Source organism: Elaeis guineensis, chromosome 5 (genome assembly GCF_000442705.2).
Source record: "Elaeis guineensis isolate ETL-2024a chromosome 5, EG11, whole genome shotgun sequence".
NCBI classification, from domain to species: Eukaryota; Viridiplantae; Streptophyta; class Magnoliopsida; order Arecales; family Arecaceae; genus Elaeis; species Elaeis guineensis.
Window position 1 is genome coordinate 91,123,522 of NC_025997.2, and position 13,684 is coordinate 91,137,205.

The 13,684-nt window shown below is 36.4% G+C and overlaps 1 protein-coding gene and 1 pseudogene across 5 annotated transcripts in view; both read right to left on the reverse strand.

The window, feature by feature from the left end:
• LOC105035138 (calcium/calmodulin-regulated receptor-like kinase 1) overlaps positions 1-13,684 on the reverse strand; it is a 53,162-nt gene that overhangs the window by 35,400 nt on the left and 4,078 nt on the right. For 4 of the 5 annotated variants that reach the window (XM_073258001.1, XM_019847246.3, XM_029261855.2 and 1 more), the window contains 3 exons: positions 9,966-10,092; positions 5,639-5,724; positions 5,480-5,551 (listed from right to left, as the gene is read on the reverse strand). In XM_073258001.1, coding sequence (XP_073114102.1) covers positions 5,480-5,551; positions 5,639-5,724; positions 9,966-10,092 — 285 coding nt within the window. Of the gene's footprint in view, positions 1-5,479; positions 5,725-9,965; positions 10,093-13,684 lie in introns of all 5 variants that reach the window. The other variant, XM_019847245.3, reaches the window with a different exon arrangement.
• LOC140857753 (uncharacterized) lies at positions 2,593-3,722 on the reverse strand (annotated as a pseudogene).

Consider the following 13,684-nt stretch of genomic DNA (forward strand, 5'->3'; position numbering starts at 1 on the left):
CTTCAATATCTTCCTCAACAACCTTTTCTTTCCCTTTACCTTTACTATCAAGATTTAAGTTTCTTGGTCCTACAAAAATATTTTAAGAATCAACAAAGCCAAATAAGAAAATAATGCAATTGTTTTAAAAATTAAGAACTAAAAAAAAGAATTAAAAAATAATTTGCATACCTCTCTTCCTTGTTCTATTATTAGGTCCCTCATCAACATCAAAACATTCATTTACATCCAACCAAGACACATCATCCGGTAAGCATGGCTCTTCTTGCTCAGTTATCCACTCATCATCTAATTTCATATCTGATAAATATATCGGATCATATGTCTCCCCCTTTTCTTGTCTTTTTTGTTATCTCATCTCAAGTTGAATATTATACTTAACAAATACCAAGGCATTCAATCTTTATTGCTCCAAACGGTTTCTTTTTTTGGAATAAATATGTTCAAATGTGCTCTAATTTCTTTCACATCCAGTGGCACTACAAGTAAGACTTAGTACTCAAATTGCTAGCTTTTGAAGTTCTTTGCATTGTTCTCCAAAACTTCCCCCCCATAAAGCTAAATAAATAAATAAGATAAATTAAATTTAAATTTGATAGGTAAAAATAAATTTATAAAATTACAATTACCTGGTTGTTTTTTATTTCTTATTGATACCGCCGTGTCCATCCCAAATAAACCTTCGGCTTTCTTAAATTTTTCAAGTTGTGAATCAATGATGACTCGTCTCAATATCTGGATACATCTTCTCAATTGTCTTAAACAATCTAATTTTTACTTCAGCATCAGCATTAAAATTAGGATCTGTTGGGTATAAAATACCCCCGACCGAAGTTTGTAAAAGACCGACCCTTCTAGAACTTTTCCAGCTTCCGACCTTGTGTGGCGTCTCTCTGAACCCCCTCGACCGTCCGGACTTCTCCGACAATGAGCTTCTCCATTCATCTATCGGGCCGCTCCAAAGGCTCTCTGGATTTCACTATCAGCCGATCTTCTACAGTGATCAACTATTCTCTGAATCTCTTTCAGACTTCTTCTGGCCACGGACGACCCTACTCCGAACTTCTTCCGGACTTCGTCAATATCCGAACTTCTCTGACAACGAGATTTCTACAGTAACCGACTCCATCCAAGTTTCTATGACGGTCGATCACCTTCTGGATTCCATCCGAGCTTCTACGAGAATCGGATTCCAGCCGAACTCCCACAGTGGAGAGATCCCAGACGAATTTCGATAACAGAAGGGCTCCACCAGCCGGATCTCTACTCTGAATTTCTACTGTAAACGGTCTACTCCGAACTTCTACTGCAAACGGTCTACTCCGGATCTCTACTACGAGCTTCTACAACGGGACAGACTCCGTCAGCCAGGTCACTACTCCAAGCTTCTACAGTAAGAAATCTCCATCCGAGCTTCCATGACAACCGATCTTCGACCGAGCTTCTACAATAAATGGCCTCCTTTCAGCCTTCTACAAGAATCGGACTCCGTCCGAACTTCCATAGCGGATGTATTCCGGACGAGCTACTACAACAGACGGGCTCCAGCAGCTGGACTTCTACAACGGCCGATCGCCTCTGGTGTCTGCCGAACCTCTCAAGCCATCAGCCTTCAATAGCGTCAGTCGGACTTCCACAACGCCATCCAGACTTCCGCAGGATTCCCAGACTCCTCCAACGGACGAGCCTCCCCAACGCCATCCGAAGTCCACCGCCGGCCGAAGTCCACCGCCGGCCGACCCTCCGCCAGATTCTTCATGAAACCGGACTTCTCCGACGGATAATCTTTAGACGAGCTTCCACATCAGGCAAATCCCAGACAGACTTCTCTAGCAATCGGACTCCTACCGAACTTCACCAACAGAAAATCTCCATCTGAACTTCTACAGCAGATGACTCCCGTCTGTAGCATCAGCGCCCGAGGCGTCCAACAACAGTAGACTCCTCAGCAACCTCAGAACATCCGAGCTTCTCCTAGATCGACGAGATAGAAAGTTATTCCACTCCATCAGACATCCCAGCCGAGCTCCAACCGACAGATCCGAACTCTTTGGCAAGCCACGACAAGGGCCACTATCCTACTCCACTTTCTGGCAAGTCGCGACAACGGACACCACTCCACTCTCCGTAACAAACTCCACGTGGCCCTGAACGACCCCTGATGCCACTACTCTCCGTAACAAACTCTGCACGGCTCTGAACGGCCCACTACCAGACGGTTACATACATCGCTGTCAATCAGTTACGCTTTCTGTCTATAAAAAGGGATCTCAGATATGTTCTTCTCTAAGCTCTAAACTTTACCTCGAAACTCTGCTAAAATTTTCACTCGAGCACTCCATTTCTGTTGAAGCAGAGTACTGACTTGAGCATCGGAGGGTCTTGCCGGAGCACCCCCAACTCCGATTTAGACTTTCCTTGCAGGTCCCGACGGCGGCCGCGGTCATCTCAACTCCAGCAACTCCGGCTTCAGCGAAATTCTGCACCAACAGGATCATATTGAAACCTAAAGATCAAGAATCAAAAAATAAATTTAAATTTAAAATAATAAAATTTACTAATAGAATAATGTAAATTAAAAAAAAATGTGACTTACTTGGGATTAAGATAATATGCTGCCGCATGGAGTGGTCTATGAAGTTGCAAATTCCAACGAATGTCAATTATCTCCCAAATCCGATCATATCTCTTCTTAACATTGTTGAAATTTTTGCCAATTTGTTCCTTTGCTCTATCCATTACTTCATAAATATAACCCACAGCCGGTTTTGCATCTCCATCAACAAGTCTCAACACTTTGACCAAAGGAAGGACATACTTCAAATAATATTTTGTAGCTTTCCAAAATCTGTTATTACTCAATACAATTTTTTGAACTTTTCTAACCTCAAATTTGCATGCATAAGTGCTCCTTGCCCATTCTTCTGAAACAAACATAGCCCTTAAAGCAATCTTCCTGTCTAGTATACTTCTCAAAGTGAGATAGGATGTTGCAAATCTAGTAACCACCGGTCTTGTCAATTCCTTGTTCTTAGAATATTTTTTAAACAAACTAAGAACCCAAGTATGACGGTAAATATAAACTGTAATTTGTCTTGCTTTGCCAAGTGAATTAAAAAAAAATAGAATGTTTCCAATGTCACTAAGTATTAAATCTAAACAATGAGCTGCACATGGAGACCAAAAAAGATGCTTTCTCTTTTCTTCTAAGAGTCTACCTGTGCCAGCATAAGTAGAGGCACTATCTGTCATCACTTGAACTACATTTTTCTCTTCAATCTCCTCTACTAAGCTGTCAAGCAATTCAAACAATTTACTTGAATCCTTACTAACATCAGAGGTATCCAATGATTTGAGGAACATCGTTCCACTTGGACTATTCACAAGAAAATTAGTAATAGACCGATTTTTTCTATAAGTCCAACCATCGGACATGATTGAACATCCCTTTTTTTTCCACTCATCTTTATATTTTATCAAACATTCATTAATACTTTCCACCTCTTTCTTCAAGAAAGTAACTCTGGCTTAATGATAAGAAGGGAGTTTCAATCCTCTTCCATACTCTCCAATAGATTTCATCATTTGAGCAAATAAAGAGCTTTTGACCAAATTGAATGCCAATGTATGTCCATATAGAAATCTACAAATATCTCTAACCACTGGTTCTCTTTTTTTTATCATTTCATTCATTGTCCGTTGTTTATATACATTTCCCCTTCCTTTCATCATAAATGAATCCATAGTTCCCTTCTTTATTTTTGCATTTCGCTCATCTACTTCAAAGCACTTAACATTATCACTCAAATTTTTTTCTATTTCTTTCTCCCCAAACAAATTTTTAAAAAAATTCTGAATTTCTTCAGAAACTTGAGTACAGGAAGAAACATTGTTATGTGTACCCGCAAGATGATTTTTCATTCTATTCACTCCTCCCCAAAAATTCTTGTTATAATAATTATATACAAGATGTAATCATTTTCCATCGCCTCCTTTGCCATCATCAAATTTTTTACAATGATTCCAAGTGGGATCCACAACTTTAGATTTTTTCTAAGTGCCATTATTCAATAAAATAATAATACACAATTCCACTGCAAGTATGTAAATTAATTCCTGTTAAAAAAATAAAAATTATTAAAAAAATTGTCAAAAAAAAAATCTTACGATCATTGCTGTTTTTATTTTTTTATTTTTTTGGATGAAGATTTAAGTGGATAAGTATTTATCTAAAGTCAAAAAAAAAAAAGAGAAACAAACCGTTCCGTTCTGTTGGTGGCAATGGAACGGGACTGTCACCGACCTCTCCCCGTTCCCCTCTCGCCTCTCGATCTCGAAGCTTCGAGAGAAGTCCCACTTTAAAAAAAAAGGGACAAGGAAAGCTCCGATCTGATTGGAAAAAAAAAAGGCTTGCAAGCTTCGGCGGCTTCAGGGAAGAGAAACAGGGGGGTTTCGGACGGCCTCGAGAAAGAGAAACAGGGGAGGGTTTCGGGCGGCTTCGAGGAAGAGAAACAGGGGAGAAACAGAGGGATTAGGAAGGCTTCGATTTGATCAAAAAAAAAAAAACTTCTCGAAAGGAGAAAAAGAGAAATCGAGGAAAAGAAATAAACAAAGCAACGGAAAAGAGGAACCTACCAGACCTACGGCGAACTTGCGGTGATGCTTCGAAGGCTTTGAGCTCTTGGCTTCCTCTTCCCCACGCGACCTCTTCCTCTTCTTGCCATCGTCTTCGAAGGCTTGAAGTAGCCAGAGAAGAGTTCAAAGGTGAGAAATCTCTTTGATTTGCTTGTGCTATTTTAATTCCCTGGCTCTTCGGCTTCCAAAAACGACGAGAAACCACCATCGAACCTGCCTTTTCCGACTCGACGATATCGGACGATTTCTCGAGTCGCACGATTCAGCCGACGGACTCGCGATTCAGGTGCGATTCTTCTCTTTTCCCGATTCTTCATTCCGATTCGACTCGACCACGCCGTGAATCGTCGCGAATTGTACGAGTCAACTCGCGACTCGTACGATTCTAACAACAGAGCTTCTAAATACCTTAGCTTCCACATCCTCTTTATTAAATTAGAAGAAAGACCTCGAATCACAAGATTTCTTGGAACGTTCTTATCAAAAGATTCTGCCACACAAAAAGCTGAAATTCAAAATGTCAACACAAAATGCAATATCTATATTCGCATCATATCTAAGATAAGTAGACAATCATTCATAAAAGCTTAACGGAATATCTGCATTCATTTTGATTGATGATTATAGAAAAAAGACATAATATACTCAACAATACTCAAGAAGAAATATAATATAAAAAATAAAACAAAAAAAATCAAAAGAAAACAAAGATCATGTGTCAAAGCTCAAAAATTTACTGATATGGTCCACCATGACAAACAAGCACTTGCACATTAGCATATATACTCAAGAATTTCTTATACATGCACGCCTTGCAAACTAAAATCATGGAGGGTTACCATACCCTAGCTCTCATGGACTGGTCCAATAATATGTTTGAAGACTTGATGTCACGATGCACCACAGGTGGAACTGCCTGCATGAAAAATAGCAACAGAGCATAAGCTTTAGAGTACTTCTTACCTTCTGTTAGTTTCTGCAGTGATATCATATGAGAGCTTACCCCATCATGAAGATACTCCAAGCCTCTAGCAACATCTAGAGCTATAGTGACCCTCCATTCCCAGCTCAACGCTTCATGCTTTTCACCTGCAACAATGTAGTTCACTAATATGAATCTAAGAAATTTAATGTACATGGCTCCTCTGTGCTATATTAGACACATCAGTCCTTCATAGGGAAAAAGAATACATATATACACAAAATCTTCAAAAATACTTATGGAAGAAGAGTGGGGCTGGACTACACAATTGTTTCAATGATTTATCTTTTTATCGTTAGAGATTTTCACTTGTCTCCTATCAATTTAGAGCAACAGCTTCTAGCAATTGCAAATGCTGCACCAAAATATTACCAATACAGTAAATAAAAACTGATCCAATTTGTTGTTGGATGCCAAAAATTATTTGAATTTATAAAAGTAGGGCTTGTGATTCTCATAATGGTTTATTGCATTTTATTCAACCAAATGATATCTTAAATTCAATAATGTGTTCTTAATTTTCTTTACACATTTGAAGTGTAAGTTCAACTTGACATATAAAATAAATATATATTCAATTTTTCAGAATGAGATAAGGGCAACGTTTGCCATACTGATCTGTACTAATGTACCGAACATAGGGTATGTACTGAACTGGTATGTAGTATAGGCAGTGTACTGACACACGGTATGCTGAACCAGCTCCCATTCTGAGTATACGTACACTACAATAGAATTGTACCGATAAGGGATCCGGTACCAAGACGACATACCCTTGGATGAGGGCATATTATTTGTTTATGCTATCAGAATAACATGCAGTGGTTGTTGCATCTTGATGATAGGAAAATAACTAACATAAAACTCATAAGGCTATTGTTTCTCATCTAACCTGCATTCTATCACAAAACTGGCTTAGAAGATTTGTCAATAAGCTAGATGAGTTTCAGTTAATCAATTTAAGTTCTTCATTTCCCAGAGCAAAATAAGATACCTATAAAGGGCTGCAAATGGATTGGCCAACCTATAACACAATCCAATTAGACCCAATTCTCGGTATTTGAAGACCCATGGGTTGGGCCGGGGTAAAAAATAGACCGATCTAAATTTCAGGTTAGGTCTAGATCTCATATTTCTCAACCAAAGGCAACCTGACCTATGCAGCTTCCGCTTCTAATCTGGCTCAACAAAAAGGGCCCAAGTCAACCCAGACCCGATCCAGTCCGGCCTAGAAACCCAAATAATACCAACTTCTTTCTCCTTCACTTTAAATATCTTTCACAATTCATTGACAAACTCTCATTTAAACTAATTTCTCTTTTTTTCATCTCAAGAACTACATCTCCTCTCATCAATTTCACTTAATCATATTCAAACATTCATATTTCATTATTTGTTTTTAATTTATAATACCCTAAAGTATATCAATATATATTGAAAATGATATTAAAAGTTTTTGAGTGAAATTTCAAGTTTAATCTGAAGTTTTTCTATTTTATTTAGATTCTTTAATAATTTTATATTTAATTGTCAATTATTATATTTTAGTCATAAAAAATAAAAAGATGCTTGACTCAAATTGCAGACCCAACTCAACATGATTCTGATCCAAATCTGAATATTTTGGGTTGGGTCTGTGTTACATTTGACCTTGACCATTGTGAATGACTCTTTGGATCGAAACTTCTTTCCCTAGATCTGACCCAACCTAAACTGATCCGATCTGATCAGCTAATAGGTTGAGTCCAGTTCCAAAATTATGATCCGAATATGAAATCAGGACAGATAAGAATCGAGGATTCACCAATCCAGCCTAAATTGTTTATAGCCCTACCAATAAATATTTCAGGAAATAATAACCTGTTGCATTTCAAGTGGGTATAGTTGCAGTAAAGAAAACCATTTATATAAGCTATTTCATTTTACTTTTACTTTGAAATTGATATTTTCGTGTGCAAACGAACATTGTGGCAAGGAAGAAAAAAGGATACTATAAATTGACATGATATTCAGGCAGCCAAGAAAGTATAAATATAGATGCGACGACAGCAATAAATTATAAGGGAAGAACATAAAAGCTATAGCATTATAGATCAAGAGAATGGCTCAGAACATGATCACCTGAACAAAAAGGAGCTTTAGAGATAATGGAGAGATGGAAGGAGGAAATATTTCAGTCAATCAGTTGATAGAATTATTATGTGGTATTTTATCTAGAAGAGCTAGAAGGGGCATCCAAACTGGGAGGAAAGGTTACAACATAATTTGGGGAAATAAAGAGTTTTCTAACATGGACACCAAACAAACAAATCAAAGAAACAAAACTCTACTACTGGATATAAGAGGCTGCACAACATTCCTTGTGGACAGAGTTCAAGTTTTCTCATTCTTATGCAATGCCTACATGGAGTTGCATCATCAATACAATATGGAGTTTACACCAAGGTTTTAAATCCCGTGAGATAGGAGTGTCTCGATTTCTCCACAAAATGGGGCACCCTGCTATCCTAGTGCATCCTGATGGCTGTCCCAGTCAAGCATCCTAGTAGGTACCCTCCATCTCACTCTCTTTCTCCTTGCTTTATTTGTTTTTTTTTTTTCACTTGTTTTCTTTCATCTTTCATTCCTTTGTTCCTTCTTACCCTCCTCTCTTTTTCTTCTTCCTTTTTTCCTTTTTCTTCTTTCTTTCCCTTTTCTCTCTCCTTCCTTTCTTTATTTCCTTTCGTCATTCTTTTCTTCCTTTCTTTTTTCTCCATTCCTTCCTTTCCTTCTTAGCTTTTCCTTCTTCTTTCCTTCTTTCTTCCTTTTCTCTTTCTTTCTTTCCTTCCTTTTTTTTTCTTTCCTCTTTCTTCTTTTTTTCCTACATGGAAGGGTTGTAGAGTCTCATCCCTGTCCCAATCTCATTTTCTCACAAGAATAGAATGGGGATGACCAAGATGCCTCCCATCCACTAGGATTTAAAACATTGGCTTGCACCAATATTCTTAATAGATTACATATAATAAAATGCTTAAAGTCAAACTAAACATTTACAAAAACTCCTTGGAAATAAACCATCTACTCGTCAAAATGCTTAGCTTGCTTAGAGGGAGTTTCAATACCTTACAAGCAACCTAGATTGTAGCCAAAATTGAAATAAAGAGTCATCTAGAATGAACAAATAAATAAGATCACTAACCTTTTGCAAGACAATCAATGTTCAGTGAGCTAATTTTGTCCATAAATTGAATCATGATATGGACGGTTTTTGCACATATCTCCTCAAAATATTCCACACTGCATATTAAACTTCTGAAGCTATCAATTACATTTACCTCTTTTACATAATATGCTAGTACATATCGCTCCTTTTGCTTAACACTACTGCAATGTGTATAAATATTGCTGGAACATTTTTAAATCAAGCTATTATTGATAGATATTTCTACATCTTAATGGACATCATTATGCCCAATGCCTTAATTAATTGGGCATAAGTGCAACTATACACAAATCCTACACAAGCTTTAATGAAATTTTCATGGTGACCAAAATTCCCTTGAACAAAATATGTACTTGATATAATATTCTATTATATAATATCATATCTTATAATATAACATGTTATATTATATTACTACATTATTATATTACATTATATTATATTATAATAATATTATACTATGTAATAATATTTAATAATATTATACTATGTAATAATATTTTAATATGTATAATACATTATTATATTATACTATATTATATTGTATTACAATATCTTACATTATAATAATATTATCCTATGTAATAATATGCAATATTACATCGTATTATACTCAACTGTACAATACTAGTGTTGTTCTTTATTGTCATTTCTCATATCAAAAGCACTTTCTTAGTTTGGTTACCAAACATATATTGAAGTTCTAACACTTCAAACATATAGTTACCAAACAACAAACAGCTTTTGTAAAAACTCTACTTCTCAAAAGCTTCAAAAGCTCTACTACCAACAGCAATTCCAAACAAGGCCTAGATATTTTCAACACAAGGTGATGCATCTATCAAACAAAAGGCCTATTAGTACTCTTGAATGAAATAGACAAAAGGGATTTACTTGCTAGAGAGAGTCCAGAGAAATATTTCAAAATACTAATTTTTGGAGAGTTAATATGCAAATGTGAAACTTATTAAGAGGTACATGTAAAACCCTCATTTATGTATAGGTAGAGATAGTCTAAAAGATATCACTTTTAAAAGAATGCATGAATACATTATGGCACCAAAAAATAATATACGACTCAATCATGTGTGTCTAGGAATAGAAAAAACAAAACTAGATTTAGTTGACTGATGACTTAACACATACTGTACAAGTGAGAATCGAGGCTTCCATGAGTCATGTACTCGTATATTAGCATATGCTGTCCTTTCTCTGCACAATAACCCACCAAATTGACAAGGTTCCGGTGATGCAATCTCCCAAGAAGTAGAACCTGGAAGAAGAAAAAGATTGTCAGAAACTCCTATTTGGCAATTCCAAATTGTGGTGGCAGAGACAACAGGCAACAAACAATTGAATTGGGTAATTGAGTGTCAAAAATTGAGTGTGGCAAGCAATAAAACCTTCAGCAACGATCTCGCTAATATCCTCCAAGAAAGTCACAAACAATCAAGAAAATGCATCAAGAAGTAACCTTGATAGAAGGTTGACATAGATTTGGCTCCAGTATCTCAACCATTAATCCCTCAATCTCTATTGATATTAGACTGAGGGTCAAGCTATATGCTACTGGATACCCTATAGGCTGGAAACCAAATAACGAATAAGTGAAAAGAAACATATCAACAGAAAAACTACTTTGGACATAGAAATATTAAAAAATTTCATAAAAGGATTATGCATGAGTTAAGTCATTAAAGCATAAAGTGGAATGAAATGGGAAAGCCTTAGAGTTACTGTCACGCCCCCGATCCGAGATTGTGAATCGAGGATCATGGCAACCACCGCATACTCATAAAAAAACTCTTTCCATAAGCATGCAAGGCATCTTATCATGTTATCTTAAAACAACAGCGGAATAATTAGTCAATAATTCAAATCCAAAATATAACGATCTAAATTTCTTCTTTAATATCTCAATAAATTCAACAATGATTCATAGGCCTTACATCAAATTCAATAAGACTTTCAATTTAAAATAAAAGTATGGATATTCTGCTTCTGATCACTTTTCCATTCATATCTTGTATCATCTTAATTCCTCAATATTTGTAAAAACAGTAAAATAAGAGGTAATGAGCTAGACAGCCCAGTAAGCAATGATCACTTTTCAACAGATTTCATCAGACATTTAAGTAAATAATCATTTATAGAAAATAAGCATATCGAGTTCATTATTTCGAAATCAATTTTCAATTATGCAATATAGTTCATGCCAAATTTATTTCTTTTTCAAAATTTAAGTTTCTTTCGAGATTTCAATTTCTTTCGTTCTTCAATTCTTTTCGTCAACCATGAGCTATGACCATATTTTTTCTGTGGCAGGGTCATAATACCGCGTATCTTCTTGCGGTGAGCTGCGAATCATCTGGCAGCAAAGTCCTTCGAAACCACTGGTCTCTCTAATGGTTTGTCGCTGGTCTCTCTGACGACGTAAACCCTCAGGACAAATCAATTGCCAACGTATATGCCCCCATTGGCGGGATCTTTTACATAGTCAGGTTGTCAATTCATATTGTTCTTATATCAGAATTCTTCATAAATCATGTTTCATATTCTAATTTCGATAATAAAACATATAATCATGTAGTATCGAAATCAATCAATATAATGCATCATGAAATCAATATGTTCAATCATGCTTCATCATAACATTTCAAATAAGATATTTTCATAACAAAATACCATTCATCCAATTCATGCATCGTTTCACAAATCATATCAGAAAGATACATTATAATTTACCGATAAATCTAGAAAAAGTGAAACATTACTTACCTCGAACGCATTCCAATAAATCCACATAATTCTATAAATTTTCTTCCAAAAATTCTGTTCATAGATCATATCGCGATATCCCATGATCAAACATCCACAATCTTATACAGAATCAATTTCAATAATTAGAAAAAATACGAATACCATATTTCAACAGTTTAGATTGGGTTTGATCATCTAATTTCATCTAATCAAAATCTAATTAGGACCTAAACGATCTAAAGTTTGACTATCAGATCAAATCGGATTCGAAGTGATAGGATCGAGATTTCTTCATCGATTTCATAAAATCAAGTGGAGAGAGACAATTAGAGGAGAGAGAATTTATGAGGTATAATTTGAATTGATCAGGTGACACAATCCAACATTACGATTGGTCCAATATCTCGATTGGTGAAATCAACATGATCAAATCAAGTCATGGCTAGATCAAGATCATAGATGATCAAATCAAGGATTCATGGTCTGATCAAGATGAGTGCCAATACGCTGTCTAACAATCATGGATCAGGATTCTTCATTAGATCAGAAATATTAAAAGAAACTCTCATTGATAAATCAATCAAGAGAGAAAAATCGATAGAGAGAGAAATGACTTTAGAGAGAGAAAATTCTATAGAGAGAAAATTTTAGAGAGAAAATTCATCTTGGACTCCTCAGACGATATGATTCAACAAATTCGATCGATCAGATCAAATCATGCTAAGATTATCATGTGGATAATTCAATAAAATCATGAAAAATAGAATCTTAAAAATACCTAATTTGATCAAAGTGGGTGTCGATGTACCGTCCGATGATCTCAGATCAAAAATCCATCACTAGAATCATTTAAATTCATCATCATTCTTCTCAAAATTCTAAAAAATCTTAGGAGAGAGAAATAACTTAGAGAGAGAAAGTTCACTTCTAGAGAGAGAAAATACTAGTTCAGGCTGAAGGGAGAGAGCAAAGAGAGAGAAACTCTCTTTCTCATATTTTATTATTTATATCTTCTTCTTTTTTTTCTTTTTCCTTTTTCTTTTCTTTTTCTTTTTTTCTTTTTCTTTTCTTTTTCTTTTCTTTTCCTTCTTCTTCTTCTCTTTCTTTTTCTTTTCTTCTTCCCGGGCTTACTTTGACCGAAATAGGGGACCGTGAGGTCCCCTCATTTGGTTGGCCGACCAACAGTGCAATCGGCACGGGGATGGTCGGCGGCCGAAGGAGCGTGACTCGCCGCCCGAATGAGCCCAAACCGATGGCCGGCGATGACCACCGGCACCCGAAAAATCAAAAGAAAATCGAACCCCTTTTTCATGAAAATCCGACGACTCTGGTCGCCGATGAACATGCACACCGACACGGGAAGGAAGGGAAAGGAGAGAGAAAGAGAAAAGAAGGCTTACCTCTAACGTCGGTGGGGTTTTCTAGTGAGAAACTGGGACGGGCACAGTAAGGGTATCCGCAGCACTTTTTCCGACGATCACCGCCGATTGACCCGAGATTCTCCGGTGAGAGGGAGAGAGGAGGGTTTTCCTCCTTAAATAGAGCCGGAGGGGGCTCTTTCCAACTCCAGTTGGGAGTCGGTGAGAGGAGGAAGAAGACTCCCGAGATCCTCCCCTTTTTTTTTTTTTTTTTTTTTTTTGGGCTTTGGTGGGCTGGGATTCGTTACTCGGGCCGGGCCATCACAGTTACTATACATCAGAAACAAAATTAACCAAAAGTATAAACAGCAAGCATTATCCCATCTATTTATATTCTTATGTAACATAGTCATCTAATTAGCCTTTCAATCGGCACGTGCCGAAGAGAACCCCTAACCCCAGCATTTCCATCACATATGCATGAAGTAACAAACAAGAGAAATGAGAAAAATGGAAAAGCTTTATTCTCCACCTCTTGCTTGGTCTGTGTATGTCAAGTTGCTCTCCTCCACTTGATTTCCATTATTCATGAAAAAGATTGTCATTCATATGCATGATTTAATATAACAAAATTTAGGGTATCTATATTGTGAAATCTCCTAGGAAATTGAAAAATGGGGGATAAATGAAAGCAAAGAAATGATAAGTTAGTTCCAAGAAAAGATATTTATAGCAGTTAAAAATATG